The sequence below is a fragment of the Corapipo altera genome, unplaced genomic scaffold (assembly GCF_003945725.1).
Source record: "Corapipo altera isolate COAL_440 unplaced genomic scaffold, ASM394572v1 54, whole genome shotgun sequence".
NCBI lineage: Eukaryota > Metazoa > Chordata > Aves > Passeriformes > Pipridae > Corapipo > Corapipo altera.
In genome coordinates, this window is record NW_020884902.1 from 738912 (window position 1) to 758632 (window position 19721).

The 19721-nt window shown below is 37.4% G+C and overlaps 1 protein-coding gene across 24 annotated transcripts in view; it reads left to right on the top strand.

Annotated features, from left to right (window-relative positions):
• Positions 1-19721, top strand: part of DLG1 (discs large MAGUK scaffold protein 1) — a 116976-nt gene that overhangs the window by 71567 nt on the left and 25688 nt on the right. For all 24 annotated transcript variants that reach the window (XM_027650725.1, XM_027650710.1, XM_027650707.1 and 21 more), the window contains 4 exons: positions 4320-4446; positions 6378-6534; positions 7296-7398; positions 18431-18545. In XM_027650725.1, coding sequence (XP_027506526.1) covers positions 4320-4446; positions 6378-6534; positions 7296-7398; positions 18431-18545 — 502 coding nt within the window. The remainder of the gene's footprint in view (positions 1-4319; positions 4447-6377; positions 6535-7295; positions 7399-18430; positions 18546-19721) is intronic.

A 19721-nucleotide genomic window follows, 5' to 3' on the forward strand; every position in this document is an offset into this window, starting at 1 on the left:
AGGGCAAAAGGTGAAGGAAGTTTGAGGGAAGGAAGGTAGTGAATGAGCTGATTCCTGATAATTTACCCGATACTAATGAGTCAATGATATTGGCAAGACGTCCATGCTGTTGGAGCTCTGTCATTCAGAGAATTAATTTCTTTCAAATGGTGGATGAGCTGGAGACTCAGTTTATTGAAGTTAATTGCATCATAACATAAAACCATGAAAGAGGTTGTCATTTCTCAGTAAACATGACAGTCTCACATCCATTACCTGGAGATAAATGACCTGTCCACACACGTAGACCCCTTTTGCCTTATTACCATCCTCCTTTCTCAATTTCTCTCCATCTCTTTGCTCTCCCTGTGTGATTTGAGAGAGACATTGGCATTCTGTCCAGGTCAATGTCCTATCCTTTGTGGGAAGTGGCTCTTCTGTCCTTTTACTGAGAAGTGAAAAGCCAGTCTCCTGACCTTGTCATGGCTCTCAAGCTCCAGCCACTGCTTATGGGAATCTTTCTCCTCCTGCTCAAACATTCTGAAAAAAATCACAGAAGTTTTCTCAAGTTCCAGCTGTCTTATGTATCTGTCTTTTGTCCTTTAGTGACCCTTAACGAGGTTTTTGGGCTAAAATGCTGCTGGTGCTTTTGAGCAGATTTTCTGAGTTCCATTTCATTTAGCTTACAGTTTCAACCTTCAAGTTCTCTGAAGACACTCTTGTTTTTCACTCTGTTTCTGGTAGACTTTTGTCAACAGTTAACCAAAGAACATTCTTCTGCAAAGTGCTGGGTCCTTTAATGAAACTTCAGTCTGTTTTTTTTCCTTACGGCAGGAAAGACCTTTGTACCCAAGGCTCCAGAAACTTGTGTGTGTCTGTTGATCAAAGTGGAGCTGGCTGTTACTGCAGCTGGTGTAGAGACTGAACCTAGTGCTGGAATTTTGTACACAAAGGAGACCTAAAGGTCCTGCCCGAAGTGTTTAATGATTTAATTCAAGAAATCAGTTTAGTCTTTTCCTCAGTCTTTCACTTATAAGAAAAAACTGTGTATGACTAAGATGCTAGATGCTATTTTTCTAATACAGGGCACAACAAAAGCTTTTTCAGCTCAAAATCTGCACGTTTACAATGGAACTGTCAAAGGGAGACACCAAGCTCAAAGGCTGTTGCTTCTTTATAACTTTGCAACTAGAAAGCCTCTGCTTTCTACAAGAAGCAGTCAATTAAATAGAACTCTTACAAAAAATGGTGGGTTTTTTATGCAGTACTTGATGCTGCATTTAGCAGAGCAGTACAGGGCTCAGGAGCTTTAGGCTGGGGACTCTGAAGACCATTTACCAGATGGCAAATATTAAAGAGGTATTTTTTAGAATCACCTGGACTGTGAGATTTGAAACAGTTACCAGTTTTTTTTCGTCACCTACTCACCTACAGCTGTTTTGAGACATGTATTTGCAATCCTCCTTCCTACTTCTGTCCATCAGAATCCTTTTATCCAGGTTCTTACGAGTTCAGGTATCCAGGTTCTTAGGAGTTCAGGCCTACCATAAAGGAGAAGTAAGATGTGCACAGAAGCTACCTATGGACATGTCTATTACAAGTGATGTTAAGGTAGAAACTCTACTACTTGAGTTTGTGTGTAAACTGCTCATGTCCAGAACCCCCTTGGGAGGGTTTTTTGTTTGCTGATTTTATTTCTGTGGTTTTTTGGAATACTCATTTTATTGGAAACATCTGAAAGCACAGTGCACAGTACTTGGTATCTGTACTGTCTGCAGAACATGCAGTAGATTGCTCACTGTGCTAACTTGTGTGACCATGGTAGTTAACACAAAAATCCACGAAACACCAAATTCAGAATTTAATTGTCTTAAAGACTTTCTCTCTGGAACTGGTCTTGTTTAGTTATAGGGCTGCCTCACTTGCCCTGGTAATGGGGATTTAAAATGCAGAGCTAAAGATACTGGAGAACTGTTTCAGAACCATTTCAGTGTCTAGGTTTTGTGCAAAATCTGTTTTCTTTTGCGACTCCTGTAGTAAGTGTACCATACCAGCCACCTTGTCAGATGGTCTGATGGCTCAAAAAAAGGGACCAAGTAAGTTAGCATCCATATAGATAATTAAATCATTTGATATTTAATATTTCTTTGGGGTTAGTGTCTTTGAACCAAGGGACACTTGATCAAGAAGTTTCTGAGATTCTGATTTATGGCAGTACTTACTGGGAAAAGTTAGAGTCATTGTGCCAACACTGTGCACCTGGGGCTGAAAATTGCCCTCTGTCATTTGATATTTATCAGAGTGAGGCTGATATTTATCAGCCTCCGGCTGCCCGGGGGGAAAGTTAATGTTGCAAATCTTGTTAAAGAAGAGTTGGGGCTGTCTGAGACCAGAGATTCAGAAGGAAATCAATGTTGAAAAAATAGCTGATGGTTATGTGCTGTAGCTCTAGAGACTGGGATGTGTATAGGCGATGAAAGCTTGGCCAGAGTCCTTGAGGGCCTGAAATAGTTGATGGCTATTCCAGTTTCTATTGCTTCGGTGAGACTTTTCTTTTAACCCTTGAGGTGTGTGGATTGCTACTGTAAACAGTTACCTTACAGTGATCTACATTTGCTGACTCAAGAAGAATGCAGTTATGAAAGATTGTTCTTTCTGAGCACACTGCCGTTTGGGTGCTGTTCTCCAGTTTAGGAGAGACTGAAAGATGAGAACTGCCATTATGGAAAACATGGAAATGCAACAGCCCCCCTGCTATGTTCATTGTATGCAGAGGAACAACAGCAGTGTAGGTGGGATGGTCCTGTGGCCCAATGCCACACAGCTGGTTGACAGCTCAGCTGATGTGTGTGTGATAATCACAGCTATTAGCTTGCTGTAGTGAGTAGGAGTGTAAATTGCCTCAGTAATCTATATATAAATGTTGGTCATTAAATGACTTCTGGAACAAATGTCCAGTAATTTGTTCATATAAATGCTTTTAAAGTTATTTCAGTTCAAATATTACTAATAAAGTGGAGAACTTGCTATTTAAAGCACCTGCACTACCTGTGCAGTGCATATAGTAGAATATCAGAGTCAGAAAAATGGCTACACGGTTTTTGAGAGAGAGGACTTGCTTCCTATACAGGCCTCCTTTGAAGATATTATTCATGATGCATTTTTGACTTCCAGTCAGTTTTAAAGTTTGTTTCCTTTGTGTGTGTGTGCATTGGTACAGTATTTCTACCTTGCATTGAGAAATAAAATACTGCAAGGTAGGGAATAATTGTTTTCCTCACTAGTCATGAATGCCTTTATAATTTCTTAGATGGCATAAGTACAGGAAGAGAAGAATATGTAATAACAGTAAATGACAATAAAGTTTTAATTTTATTTCCCATTTTAGGGATTGTACTTGTGTTTGGCGACCTCAGTTTACACATAATAGGAAAATTAATAGGAAATCTTCCATTTTTTTCTTTTTGTCTAGAACTGTGTTATGTGAAGGAGAAGGGTGGATTTGGAAATGAAATTTCTTCTTAAGAATCTGACTTTTCCTGTCAAAACAAGTTCATTTTATGAATACAATTTTCTGTTCTTTCGAAAGACAGTTCCTTTATTGGTTATGTCAGTAATAATTACCTGGAAATAGAACTTTAGACCTCATTTAGGATTCAGAAAGTGATGGATTGCTTTTTATTTCTCTCACGTTCCTTCAGTTATAGTCTCCAGCTAAAACAGTTTTAGGAAAGGTGCAGGCATGGAGTTCTTTTTTTTCCACAGGAAGTCCATGGAAGCCCCTTTATGTGTTGTGGGTTTGCTTTCATAGCACTGAGAAGAAATGTAACATCCCTCCCTGTTCAGACCTGTCAGTCAGAATGGCCTAGACTATTCTGGAGATGCTGAGGTGCTGCACATCAAAGCATTAGATAGAAAGAGGGAGGCAACTTGACAGTTTGGAAGAAGTGTAACAATAAAATGTGGTATTTTTCACTTGTGCTCTGACATAGTGATTTTAAGAAACTGAAATTCTTAATTTACTTCAGTCAAGTTAAAGACAACTTTAAAACAGATAAATCTCCGGACTGTCCTCATGGGTTTCAACTATCCACAGTTACTGTTTCTAAAAAAGTTTTATTTAAGATGAAATCAAACTGAAAAATTTGCTTACTGACTAAGTGAGAAGACTGGGAAATGTATAGACCTGACACACTATTTTAGAAATAAGATATTCTTAGTGTATCATTTGAACTGCTATAGTTTGTTTTTAGAAGAGGTCACTGCTTTGTTTCAGTTCCTCCAACTCTTGTTCCGTATTGCCCTAATGCCTTTTTTTATTTTTCCCCCTCTCTTTGAAGCTTATTCTCAGCCAGTGGATAACCATATCACTCCATCTGCCTACTTGGGACAGTCCATGCCCCCAACATCACCAGGGCGGTATTCACCAGTTCCCAAGGGAATGCTTGGAGATGATGAGATTACCAGGTAATGAATAACCAAAGCTAAGTGTCAAACTGGTTAACAAGGGAAGCTCCTGTAAGATGTGTTTGTGGCCAAAATACTAGTGAATACTATACTTTGTTTCAAGAAATAGATGTTAGTTTCTTAACACGTTTAAACATTGTTCTAAAAAGAAAACTGGATATATTTATATGGAGATATATATATATATATATACACACACATACATGATTTATCAGTTCAGGAATAGTGTTAAAATCAGAAAGTCCTGCCAATGCTGCATTAGTTGACAGAGGTTTTTAGGATGGTAATATGAGCAGACCAGAGATTATTTCTTAATTTAAAGCCAGGGATGTTTGGGTCTTCCCTGCCCCCACAGGCAAGGGTTTGTTTTGATGGATTCTAAATCCAGAAAGGCTGGAGAGCTCTTAATCCTTTCCCTTTAACAGACCCTTCATTCCTTCACTGATTCAGTAGATTGCATTAATCTTTTGTTCATCATTGCTGATAAAGGGAAGCTCTTGTAATTTTGTTGCCCTTCTGTTCTGCAAGTATAGGGATGTTGTACTGCATTTTCAGTATGTTGTTGGTGAATTCTGTGCCACACCATCATCTCATGTGGATGTCACTCAGTTTCTGAGGCAGGGTCTACCCAGGATTGAAACCTAAGTGGCCTAATAAATTGGAGAATGGAGTTTAGTGTAGTGGAAGGTAGGACATGTCTTTGTACTTATTTTTAACTTAGGATTAGGTAGACACATAAGTCAAACTGATTCTGTCCTGCTGATAGCATTATGGTTTTATTACTTTCCTTTAAAATTACTGCAAAAGACTGGTTTTAGATTTCTTCTGAAATGCAAGGGCTATTCAGAGAATGTTTAGGTGATTTTCTTTAAATCACCTTCTCATCTTCTGCTCTCTCTCTTCCAAAAAGAAGTTTATAAATTTTGAGTGTTATTTTAAAAGACACTGTATCTTTATGTTCTCTAACTTTTTAATAAAGTATTGCTGTGATCCAGAGCAATATATATCTAGATATTCAAAATGTCATTTATTTGTAATATAATGGTACTCTGAAAAAATGAATATAATAGTTGATTGGGATGAAATTTAAGAATTTGACACTAAGTTGATTTAATAGCTAGTGCAAAAATTGAGTGATTTTTAAAGATCAGACTAGATGATATTTGTTTTGGAAAAATGTACCTTCTTTGTTTATCCTGTAAATTAATAATTAATGTCTCCAAATACTTAAGGTCCATTAATTGTTCTTTAGTGCTCTCTAGTGATTTTTCAAATGCAGCACATAGTTGCTCTGCTTTATTAGAAATGTCTGTTTGTGAGACCATTTATGGTTTTCTTGCGTTGGATCAAGTAGCAGATTAGTAGACTTTTGGAAGGAGCCTTTCTGCATTAGAAGTTGACTGACCTTCTCTTGATCAGTATTTCTTCTGTCCTCATTCAATTCAGGAGGGCATCCTATAAAAAGAGTGCAAGAACTTGGTTTAGGTTTAACTTTTTTAATTGCAGTTGCTTCAAATAAATTGAAAATGTATTTGAAAGTGCCACAAATTCTGATCTTTTTTTAAAAGGGTTTATGCATACTTCTTGAATTGTTTTTTCTATATTTACTGCTTGACAAAATGGAGTGAAAATAAAGCAGTAAGGACGTATTTTTCATTAAGTTGCTTTCATTAGAGTTTGTGATTTAGGTTTCAGAAAGGGAATATAGTATTTTGCTGAACAATATGGAAAAGTGTTAAATAACGACATTTAGTGCTGAATAGGATTGTAGCATAATAGGAATTTAGCATACATTCATACTTAGAGATTTGTTCAGTTTACCTAACAACAGGGAGGGGATTTTGTGTCGCATCTAGAAGTTTTTCTAATTGTTTATATTACTTTTACTCATGTCTAGTGACCAAGATTTCCTATTTCTTTCTTTCATTCAGGGAGCCTAGAAAAGTTGTGCTGCATCGAGGATCAACAGGCCTTGGTTTCAACATTGTTGGAGGAGAAGATGGAGAAGGAATTTTCATCTCTTTCATCCTTGCAGGAGGGCCAGCTGACCTGAGTGGAGAGCTTAGGAAAGGAGATCGGATAATTTCTGTAGGACTCCTTGCTTCTTTTATTTAAACGGCAACAAAAGTACTCCCGTCCCTGGATATTAATGCCAGTTAATGATATGGAAAGAATATTTTTGAATGAGCTAAATTTGAGACAATGGAACAGATGCCATTATACTTCCAAAGTATCTTTGAGGACTTTAGTCAGCCTCAGTTTCTCATGTATAACCTGATTAAAATAGCACTTCCCTGTGTCAGAGACATTCAGTGAACACATTAACTCACCTTAGTCTGGTAGCTGAGGAGTGTATGTGTCTAAATTGAAAGAATATAGGCTTCAGAAATAAGCTTTCTAATGAGATGGAGACACTCAGCAGCAGTGTCTAAAACTGTGCTTTACTTTCTGGAGTAATTGTTAACCTTCCTGTTAGCCTTAAAAAGATTCATTTCATACCTGTCTAAGAACTTTTTCTATATTAGTATTGAAGGTCATAAAGATTTGGTTTCTTTGTGAAATGACTTAATCTATTATTTCTTTGGGCATTTACATTGTAGTTTGGAAGTTACTAAAGAGGAATTTTGTCCTCTTAACTACTGTTACTAAAATGCTGATATTAAAACACAACTTTAGTTTAGTTTGAACTGTGAAAAATGCTTTTGGTCTAAAATGTGACACACACATTTCTGCTTCAGTTTTTTTCTGATGCTATTTTTAAATCTTAAATTTTTTTCCCCAGGTCTGTGTTCTGTGGTGATAAACACCAACACTGATTTTGATAAAGAGCTTTTTTGTATTACTTGTAGGTAAATGGAGTAGATCTCAAAGCAGCAACCCATGAACAGGCAGCAGCAGCCCTGAAGAACGCAGGCCAAGCAGTGACGATTGTAGCTCAGTACCGTCCAGAAGGTAAGGGTTACCTTGTACATTCAAGTTCCCTTGATCAATTTTGCAACTTGGAGAAAGACAATCTGCAGTGTCCTCCCACCTAATCCCTCTTCTGAGGAGAGAGGAAACAAATAGTGTGATAGATGTTGTCACATACGTGTTAGCATAATTGCAAGTGACCAGAATAGAATTATCTTCAAGTGTTGGTGCCGTGGCTTGATACACTTCTTGCTTTCATCATTTCAGAATTTCAGTTTCTTCAGTAAATGTTACCACTGTCATAACATGAAAATTAATCCAGTAAATCCAGAATTTAGTAAAAATACCACATTGTTCTTTTGTATTTCCAATTTTCTTTGCCCTTTATTATAGTGGTTTTATATACCTTAGTGGTAGGAGGATAGAAGACTAATTCCTTCTTTGTTAGGTTGATTCAGACGACATAAGGAGACTGTGAGGTTTTCATTCCTCTTTTTCATACTGAGCTCACGTTTCTGTTTATCCAGCAATTTCTTCTGGTCCAGATGAGAATACAGCTCATGCTGATTAGCCATCCTTGTGTGTTCTGCATAACAGCACTTCATCAATACACACATTTGTCATCTTATATTTCTGTAGCACAATTCAAATGCCTTTGTCTATTTGAGACTTTAAAACTTTAATAGTCTAAAATTATATGCTTACCTTGAGTCTGTAAACTCACATATAGAAGACATTTTTGTTGTCTTATGAACTGTGGTATCAACAGCTTTCTCCAGTTTTACCAAATTGGAGAATGCATCACTAATGTTCCTTGCAGTGACTTCTCTGCTTAAAACTTTCCTTTAACAGTACTGTCAAGGGATGAGTGTAGGTGTTCATCAGGACTGGATGTGGAGCAGGACTGCTGCCTTCATCTCTTAGGTGCTGATAGCAGCACATTTGAATTCATTCTTCATTTCTTCTTTTTTTGTCATGTTTCTTCTATCCTGACCTCCCCAAGTGTTTGAAACTTTAGCTTTCATGTTCCTCTCCCCCTCCACCTGCATCAACATCGTCTCTCTCTCCCCTGCCCCAAGGTCTCTGTCAGTAATAAGGCCAAATAATTGGTTTGTGTCTGCTTCATGGTCAAAGCTGTGCAGCCAGCCCACGTTGTCTGTATTGTCTCAGGATGGAGTGCATCCTGGTCACATGTTCAATCTGCAGCTTGCTGTGTTCCAGGATTCATTTTCTGAGAGTGCTCTGAGGCTTCCTTTTAAAAAGAAGAGTAAGGCCAGCATTGGTTCTGGAATATTTGCCTTGGCTTTGTGTCAGAATTGTCAGTGTTGCTATTGATACACAATTGGCCTGTCCTGTGCTTGGCTCTTCAGTGTTGTAACAGGTGGCTTAAATTGTTGCAGTTTCTTGCTCCTTGGGTAGGGATCCCTCAGCTTAGTGAGAGATAAAATGTTTTTGGAGGGGGGTTTCTTGGTGTGTTTTTTGTTTGGGTTTTTTTGTTTTGTTTTGTTTTGTTTAAAGAGGGCATTTATGGTCACTGTTTCTTCTGCCAGGCAGGCATGCTAAGCTGTGTGGCTCCTAGTAGCAGAACAAATGTTTCTCTGGTAGAATATGTGTTCCCAGGACACAAACACTTTTTTCCTTGCCAAAGAATGTATGCAGACTTCATACAAAAGCAGCAGTTTTTCAGTGCTCTCTTTCTAGGATTCAGGTTTTTAAGAAGGAAAGAATCTCTTCATACTCTGAAGTCAGAACTCTTTTCCTTTTAGAAGAAAAGAACTAAGTGTTTTGAATAGTTCCTGCTCTTTCTGCAATGGAAGTAACAGCTTTCCTCATTGCCACTTGTCCAAGTAGATAACTTATTTTCTGGCAGTGTGTATTGAGGTACTTGACTGACTGCTGAGATTTTAAGTCATTGCACAGAGATTGCCCAGAGCAACATACGCTGCTTCTTAGAAATTTCTCAACAACTGTCACTTGTAGATTTCAAAGCTGGAGCTGTGCTCATTCCCTCATGGTTACTGGAGCATTCAGAACAAGACTGTGTGTGGTTGAACTGTACTGAGAAGGCAATTCTGAAAGTCTTATATGGCCCATTTCAGAGGATGCATGTGGGAGATGGTACTTGAATTATCTGACACATTAATCAAAGAAAAGATTTATTTCCCACCCCCTCCCCCACCAAGATGCTTGGTCTGTGTGACCACCCTTTCTTTCTGAAATTGTGCTTCAAATCTCCATTTGGAGTGATGAAGTTGAAAGCGTGTTAGGGCTCACTACCCTTTTGACGTATGCCGTGAAAGAAAAGTGTAACTAGGAGATTGAGATCTGTTGTACTTTGGTGGCAAAGTACGAATTGGCACATGGCCAACCTGTCTCAGAAAGCTCTAGTTTCTACTGTCTTGATATCTCTGCCTTATTCTTAATCCTTGTAAAAAAAGTTTGAGTGGAAGTCCAGCTGTCGGCTTCTTTAGGTCTGGTGTGCGAGGTAAGTTGGATCAAATACTCATTGTTCATACCTTAGAGAAGAGAACATTTCCTTAAGGGTTACTATTTGTTTGTTACCATAAAAAAGCAGTCTCTTTGAGATTTGACTTTCCAAGTAGAAAATACCATGCATGTGATTGAGTGCTCTTGATAAAAGCGCATATGTTCTTTGGTCATCTTCATATTTCCTGAATTATGGTTGCCCACAGTTTTCTTTTCCCCTCACTTGGTTCATTTAAGTTGGCAAACTTTTTTACATATGTGTGTGTTTGCATAGAATTATCTCAGCTTTTAGTTTTTGCCATTCAGAAAAAGGTTAACAAGTATTAAAATGAAGCGTTCAGAAATTTCATCATTACTGTTTTTCAAATGTCTTCATAAAGATGGAGAGCATCAGTTATAACTGCTTGTATTGCAAATGTATTTTATTTGTATTTATAAATCCAGCAGGATTTTGTACAAATGCTGACAGCTAGGACAGATCAAGGGGATTCTAGACATCCATCAGGGTTCATTATAACTGAATAAAGAGATTCAGTATGATAGAAGCATTTGTAAGACACTTGGGACCGGCTGACTTCACTCCCTGTAATCGTATATGACAGCTTGTGTGTTCATAGATCTGGTGGGGAATGCTAACTTATGTTTTTACATCCTATTACATTTCCTATTTCCCGATCAGAAATTTCCCATTTGTCTTTCTCCTCAAGTCTTTGGGAAAAGTGGATTTCTGCAAGCAGTTCTCTCATTGGAATGCTTGAGTTAGGCTGTAGAAAAATTAATCACTGGAAAAGTCTCATGCAAAGAGTTGAATTTTCCATATCTGTCTCTTCATGTCTATGGTTTATCAAACACTAGTTACTGGACTTGGGGTAGGCTAACATGGCTGAATAAAATTGATTTTTTTTTTTAATCTGGTCTCAAATTATGTAACTACTGACTTATTTTCCCTTAAATCTCCAAAATGTTCCTTGATTATAGAATTGGGTGAAAACAGATGTAATCACATTCCTAAAAATATTCTTCTTGGCATTCATTTAGTTTCCAGCAGTGCTCAGTGGATTTGAGAGAAACCTTACAGAATTTTTCTACTGCACTGAATCAAATTTCAACAACTTACCAGCACTCTTCGGGATAACTAAAAACCAAACAGGGAATGCGAATGTTCTCCTGTTTACAGAAGTGGCTCATGCACCCCTTGTGTAACACCACAGCTGCACTCAACTGACTTACACTTTATCTTTGTAGATTCCAGGCTTTATCTTGCAACATACCCAGGAGCTACTGTTGTAATCTTGTTACCTACTGGGTTGTATTGGTACATCCTTCTGTGGCACATACGTGCATGTGGATGTGGATACAGAGTCTCCCTAATTGCAGAGATCAGTGGGTTTGGACCTGTTAGGGCTGGAATCTGCAGAGGAGGGGTCCATGGTAGGACAAGAGCAGGAGTTTGTGAAGTGCAAATTATCCTGCAGAAGTGTGGTCGGAAAGTCAGGATGCTGTTCTCATTTTCCTCTTGGTTTGGAAACTTTTCCTTAGTCTCCCCCCTTACTCTCCCTGCTTGTACTACAAATTTCTATCTCATTCAAGACATCATTCATGAATTAAAGACTTTACCTTTGGAAACTAAATTCCTCTGAAAACTAAAAACCTGCAGTAGTTTCAAAATAAGTGATGTTGCTTCAGTACGCAAAAGTGTTTTGATAACCCATTTTAACTTGTAGAGGTTTTCTATCCATTTCATTTTCCTTTTGTTCCCTGGCTCTGCAGAGACCTCAGTGCCACACTGCTGTGTCACTGGGTTTTCTGCAGAGGTAGGATGGCAAGGAAAAATTGTCATGTTAGTGTGAAAGAAGGAGAGGAAACACTAGGCAGTTTGTCTCCTGGGAGCGGAGATTCAGAGGTGGTCAGAATTATGATCATGTTACATAGCAGGGATACAGGGACATGAGAGTCTTGGTGCTTGAAGGGAATGTAGTGAGGAGAGGAGCAGCAAGGGGGAAGTATAGGACTGTGCAGAGGTGTACAGCTCTTGGAGGGCTCTCCATTTCACATTGGCATCCATTGTGATGTTCATTCAAATTAAAAGGTCATCTGAGGTATTCTTATGTGTTTTCAGTATGACATAACAATAATGTTACCTCAAAATTGAGAAGTTCTGGAAGGTTAGATTTTGCCATTCCAGAAAGATATGAGGTGCCAGTAGATTGCCTTAACTGTGTTATAACTTCAATGCATTTAAGGGTTTAAAATTAAGAAAATAGATAAGGAAATATATTAAAAATATAAAAAATATTCTACTTTAATAGAAATTTAATTGGACATAATTGAGTGATTTAAATTTTTTTAATGGTTATATTCTGCTATACCAGAACTGGGCTGTATTAAGTGTATGTATAATGTTTACTACAATTACATATGAATTAACTGCTCTTGGAGGGCCTTGAAAAAGCAAGCAGGCAAAGTCTATTGGCATCAGCAGTCACTCCTTGGTCACCTCACCTTTCCCCCGAAACAACAACATTCAGATAAGTCTGTCATGGCAGAAAAGGGTAGCAACCCTTTCTGTTTCCTGAGGATCCACCTGATATACAAAAAAAAAGAAAAATTGTAATTTTAAGTAGTACAGTTGTCTTTTGTTCTGTGAGTTATCAGTTGCCTGATTTAGAGTTTATATTCTACATTGGTCTTCTCTTTGTAATTCAGCTGAGCAAGTCCATCTCTATATATCCAATTCTTGTCTGAAAGGGTGGTAAGATGTTTAAGTGATTAGCTTTCTGTTCTTAGGTGATTGGGTAGATCAGTGTAAGATTAGGATAAGGTGGAGCCAAAACATCAAGACAAGATTTCAAGGTATTTTTTGTAAAATGTCTACTTCTGAACCTACAGTGTTGATATAGGTAGTTAACAGAAATTCTTGCAGTTTTATTGATGGAAATAAGGATTCTCCAGTGGAAAATTTATTCAAAAATATTCATAGATTATTAGTCACTGTTTTAGGTGGATTTTAATGAATTCTTTTTATTTTGAAGGATTGTATTTATCTACTGAAAATAAGATTTAATAATGACAACATTCTCTCTTTTCCTTAAAACAAATGAGTAAAAAAAAAAAAGGAGGGAACAAAAAAACCTTTTGTTAGAGCTCTCCAGTCAATGGCCAGCATGTGGCTAATTTTTCTGTTTGTGATGATGCAACTATGGACTGTTTTCTAGTGGAACTTCTGGGAAATGGTAGCATTTTCATATGTATAAGCTGAAATTGTTTTCTGAACATTTGTCTGTAAAAGCCCAGCTGGGGTAGCCCAAAGCCAATAATGTTTGCGCAAAACTTAGTTTTCAGTAATTGTTTTTTATCAAAGCCGAGCTTCCCTTGCTTTCTAGCTGAGAACATGGATTGTATTAAACAAAGGTGCTTCAAAAGATAAATGCATCCCGATTTCATAAAATAAAATTTAAAATAAACCCCAAAAAACTTAAAAATAAGTTTGCTCTGTTTTCAGGTACATGGCTCTGGTTTTCCAGATTTCTGTTCTAGCTTGTTTTGTACCTGGTTCTACTCATTTGCAAGTAATCTAGATTAGTCAATTAAAGTATCTTCAAAACTTGACCCATTAAGATTAGAAAAAGGGATCTGCTATATATAGCCGTGGTAGACACTATAAGGCGGCTTACACATTTTAATCCTTTAAAACCTCACTCCTGCTCTTTAATATACTGAATAAAATTGTTGGTGAATGCGTGGTAAGCCTTCAGCAACATTTCTAGTGTATTTACCTCAGCAGTGACAAGCTGGACCTAGTCTTCTTCTGAGTTTTGCAGAGTCTGTGAGAAGTGTTCTTAACTAAACACAAATGCAATTTTTCTAATCTGTTTTGAAATTCCTTGACCCAGTCTTTCAAGTGATTAATGAGGTACAATCTCATTACACATTAGAGTGCATGAAAGCCACCAATGCTTGTGGAATGCATTGTGGTCTGTTCCAGGTAATGTTACTATAAAATGACAAGCATTGAAACAAAATAATATCTCCTCAAACATGATTTATGGTGGTTTTATTGTGGTCCATGTATTTTAAAAGAAAAACAAATGGAAGGTAAATACAGGATCAGTGTGATGGTGGCCATCCTGACTACCAAACTCTATTTCTCTGATTGGAAGCACCATGAAAAAGAAAATTGAGTATTCTGAGAGTTGAGAAAAGACTGTAAATCAGTATTATATAAAATTGTTAGCAAAAGAGTCCTACTTTGACAGATCCAATGGGTCCTGCTAAAGGGGGGATTTCCATAGACAGATGGGAAGAAGGAAGCAAGGGGCATACTTTTTTAATTAAAGTGAACTTTTTCAGCTCTACGTGGGTTCAATATATGTAAGAATCTCTGCTTCTCAGTGCTGTGCTGCCATCTGTTCCCTATACTCACATTCATGCTTCCTTGAGTTGCTGTTCTTTCTGTGCTGTTTGCTGGATTTTCCATCCCTTGTGTAGCCTTCTGTTCCTTTGCCCCATTTGCTGGAATGTGTGTTCCAGACCAGATGCATTTTCACTGTGGCCTCGTTTTTCTTTTCTCTTGCCTGTACAGACAATTCACCAGTTTTCTGTGTGTTCTTGTTGCCCACTAGACAGGCAGTCCAGGACAGTTTCACTGCTCAGAACCTTTCTCTGAAGTTTTGATTTCTGTTCAAATAAATATTGACTTTGAAAATGTTACAGTTTTCTAGGTGAAATCACTTTAGCACTTTGGGAGCAGAGTAATTTTCCAGGACTTCCTAATCTTCCCCTCCTCGTTTTTGTTTCTTGCTGTGGAATATGTGCGGACACGAACTAGGCAGATTTAGTCTAGTTTTGCACCATCTGCTTATCCAGTGTAATTTTGAAATTTAAACTTGAGCTCAGATGTATTCATCCTATGTGCTTAACAACTGATTATGTGTAAACCTGTGTAGGCTTTGGGTTTTTCTTTGGTGATTGTGGGGTACTGTTGGACAAATGCTATGAATTGAAGCAGCAGGTGCTTGTTCTTCCCCAAGGTCTATGTTATGGTAGCAGGTACTATTCCCTCTCTGCCTCTAAACTTACTGGAGAAAATTCTAGACAAGAAAAGATGCTCTTATTCTAATGTTCATATTTTACTGTGTTTCATGTTAGTCTTGTTGCCTGTTACCCTTTATTTGATGTATATCATCAGCAGCTTTCCTAAAATTCAGAACATTACAAGAGATCCTGAGTTAAGTCCCATTCACTGATATTGTATATACATGGGATTTCAGATTCTGATCAAATTCTTACCTGGAAGGAAGTAGGCGTTAGATTGTGTGATTTTCTTTGGGTTTTTAATTTCTTTTTGGATGAGTGTCTGTGTTTCTTGTGCCACCATAGTTCTCATTAAAATACTGTTTCAGAATCTCAGTGTTTTGGTGTCTGTGGAAATTGGAAGCATATTTGTAGATTGAGTTCCTATGACCAACCTATTCCATTTGGGTTAAAATCAGTTTTACTTTTTCATTTAAATAGCTTATGTCCTTTCTGTTTGGTTACCCTGATCACACTACACCTGAAATCAATCATATTCTGTCTCAACCAAGCTCTTAATTTCCTGTTAACCAAGAAAGAAGAGTGTCCTTTTCTTCTTGTTCACTGCACCTGTTCTAGCTCCACATTTCTGGAACGTTTGAGTGGCAAAATAAAACTTTTTTAAAAAGTTGTATGTTTAAATGTGCATTTTATGACATTGTCACACTTAGCCATGTGGAAGTTTGTTGTGCTGTTCACTGTGATTTAGGGAAACAAATGTGATCAAATTTGTCACACGCTATATAGGATTATTATGCATGCACATAAGAGAGAATGGAATTGTAAAGAAAACAGTTCTCTAGCATTTGGGAGAATCTAGGATGATAAGCTGAAGGAAATAAGAGATTGAAGGTACAAAAGACAGCTGATATCCAACTCTTCTTAATAGTGGAGATAGAAATATAACCTCTCCTGCACAAATTAGCAGACCTCTCCCTTTGCTTTATAATGCCAAAGTTGAACCAACCCTGCTTACTCAACAGGGGACAGGTTCTAATCCCTTGGGTTAAACTGATTGTTCTTTTCTCATGCTCTCAAGAGTCCTGCTGCTGTCTTATTTTCTGTCTCCAGCATTAATTTCAGTACCATTGTATCTAATACTAAGGTTTCTCTTTAAGAAAAACAAAATCCTGTCTACTTTCCATCTCCAAACCCAATGACTTTGAGATTTCTATTAGTCCTGTTCCTCCCATCTTCTATAAGACAAATATAACTCAAATTTTAGCTCACCAGATTCTGTCTGCACAGTGTTTAAGCTTCTCCTAAGCAAGACATTTCTTGGCATTCCTTCTTTTTGAACATAAAACCTTCTCAGTCCCAGCCCATTAGTTTCCTTTTTTGCTTTATTCATATGGCAAGAGTGTCTATAGTGAAATTCTTCTCCTTACTCCTACAGATGTCCCTGTCACTCATTCAGCTCTTGCTTCCCAGGAGTTCTGATGAGAAAAATTAAATTATTACAGGAAATTGCAAGACCAGCAACCTGAGGATGATATATAGGATAAAGTAAAGTTTAGCAATAGTAGGGAATAACCTTTCTGTTAACTCTTATATCTATGTGCTGCATAGGAGGAAATCTGATTCTTCCAGCAGATGACACATGATGGTTTGTTAACAGAAATTTGCATTTTTTTGCACTAGCTATTGCGAAGAACTGCAGATATTTTCAGCACTGAACAGGCTGTAGCACAAGAAAATACTTGAATTATCTGGTCTTTTCCATGCTTACTTTCCTTTCACACAGGGGCAGAAAAAAATCTTTTGTGTTAGAAATCTCTGTTACCATTCTTGTACATTTGATGTTCAGAGCTTTAATCTTCCAAAACACCAAAGAAACGGGTGAGAAGCTTAAAAGATCATTTCTTGAGTATAAATGAGTAAAATGAGGTGACTTTAGCCAAGGCCATGCAATACAGCAGTAGCACAGCATGAGTGGACTGTTCTCTCACTGCAGCTGAGCCCTTCCCCTAAGGGGTGTTGCTTTCTAAAAAATGTCATTTTCTCACATTCCTCTTAGGTTACTGTCCTGTTATCTTACATTATTTTGTTATTAGTAATAGCATCAGTAGTGCTGGAAATAATGTTTTTGTTTTCTTGTCAAACAACCTCATCAGTCTAATTTAGTGCTGGGAAAGTATTTGATCTTTATTTGTAAAAAGGCACTTGGTGCTGTTTCAAAAACTAAGATGTTATCATAAAAACTACTAACTTTTTTTTTAAAGTACAAAAGTTAGGGTGATTTAAGAGACTGTTCATACTGTCATGATCTGGATAGGGTTAATTATAGATGCATCAGATTTGTAGTGACCTAATGAAGTGATACATCAGCAACTGGTTCACCCATTATTCTTCTGTAGCGAGTATTTTTTTTCTTCTGTGATTTGTTGTAAGCCCAGTGCTCACTGTGTGATGAGCCTGTGGGGAGAAAGGGCTGCAGAATGTAATGTGATAAAACATCCATAGTGTTTAGATGACTGTCGAAGGAACCACAGTTTTGAGATTTCTCAAGATTCTTTCCTTCAGAGCCCTTTGTGTCAGTGCTGCATTTGCTGCCTGCCCGTGGTGCCCGCAGGGGGTGAGGGTGCAGCTCGGGAGAGCAGCGCAGTGCCCGGTCCAGCAGCTGCTCACACACCCTGGCTCTCCCAGTGTTGACTTGTTATAATCTGGCATCACGTGTTCTCCCGGGGAAGGTGGTGGCTGCAGAACGTTTCCTTTGACTAGGAAGGTTTTACAAGTGGATCTGTTGATCCCGAAGTCCAAACTATTCCGCTGAAGGAAAAACTTACTTGCTCTGAGTTCATATTTTATGCTGACAGCATGTAAGTACCTCGCTTCAGGAAATGTTTGTCCTGAACAAGCTATTACTATTTTACTGCCTGCATTTGTAGCTAAAATCAAAATGCATTTAGCTTAGTTTTATTAGTACACAGTACTGCTTAAGAACACAATCCGTTTTTCCAGGATTAACATTGTACATAATTCTGTGGGGGCAGTTTGAATCTCTAATGCCGTTTACAAGTGGATTGAGATTCATGCCAGAATTCTGGAATTCTTTTTCTTTTCCTGAGCTCCCAGGGGAACATGATCTTATTTCAGAAGATGTTTTCCATATTTCCCACTTTGTAGTGTTAAATTCTTTATCTAATTCAAATTCAGTAATTTTAAATACAGACACTTTTCATTCCCATTTCTTAACATTTAAAATTTAAAATATATAGTTCTTGGTTATAAACATGTATTTCACATGTATATTCTAAAGTTTTTCTATTGTCATGGGTTAAAAATTATCTGTATCACTCTTTTTATTACTATGAAATTGGTAATTATTAGTAGAAATGTTTGCCTTACTTAGGAAAAAAATGGTTACTGTGAATTATAGATTTAACCCACAGAATTTAAAAGTATAATTTTCTTGTGTGTTTACTATGTCTAATCATAATTTTTTCAGGTGTGATTTCAGTTTAATTGCTAAAGTTCAGGGGGAAACTAATTGCCATGCCTCTCTTTCTTACAGAATACAGTCGTTTTGAAGCTAAAATACATGATTTGCGGGAACAGATGATGAACAGTAGCATTAGTTCAGGATCAGGATCTTTGCGAACCAGCCAGAAGAGATCCCTATATGTCAGGTAATCATCTTTTTCATGGTATTGCTGCTGTGTTTTTCTGCTTTTCTGTAGGCTTAGTATTTCTCTATTTTCATTTTCATACAATTACAAAGTATTGAATTTAACAAATGGACACTTACATGCATATATATTAAAGCATAATTTAGGTTGATAAATGTAATATAGCTGAAAAAGAAGTAATAGCCCTGAGAACACTATATGAAGAGTGCTGCTATTATTGCCTTTTTGTCCTGGCTCTGAGAGAGATGATAATCCTTCAGCAGAAACATGCACTTATTCTTTAGGTGAGTGTATGTGAAGCCTTAACAACTTGCTTAGTTCAGTTTGTGTTTTTGGGACAGTAGTCTTCATATTCTGGTTTGTTCAGTACTTGAGTTCAAATTTATAGTCTTCTCTTGCTTAAGGTTTGTCAGATTTCCATCTTATTTCCTTTAGCTTACTTTGGTTGTATTCTTGGCTTGTATAGGAATTGCATTTCTATATCCAATGGCATTTTGTTGTGGAATATTTTTCCGTGATAACCAAGAGAGAAAATGCATCAAAGCAAATGAACCAAGTATACCTTGTTAATTTATTCATATCAAGTTAAACATAAAGGAGGCTAAAAGGAGGCGGAAATATAAGAGCATGGAACACATGAGAAATATATATGCTTTTGTCTACCTTAAATGTTTTGGGAGTGAAAATTTAAATCTCTAAAGATAAATGCCTTAAATAGTAGGGGATAAGTGCTTGATATCACAGTTACCAATGTCTTTGAATTTCCATAGGTAGATGTATATATAGATATTGTGCTGAGATCTTCCTTTCCATAATCCCGAGCTTTATCGCTTTAGCCCTCATCATATAACTAAGCCTGAACAATTCTAAATGCTTTTATTTTGCTTGGTTAGCTATAGCCTGATTAGGTTCTAAACCGCTTATGCTCATGTTCACACATTGGTCTGGTATTTTAAGCCACTGTCAAGCATTTTGTGTTTATGTAGCTTTTATTCCACTGATGGAAGCTATTGAGCTTTTGACTTTGACAGCTGCTGCAGAACTTGCAACTCTCCAGGTTGTTGTTGGCAGAGGCTTCATGGAGACTGGTGATTCCTGATATCAGAAAGGTTTTTGAGACCCGATAATCAGCTTTGTTATAAGTCAGAACAAAAATCTAAAGTGCAAAAGTACTTT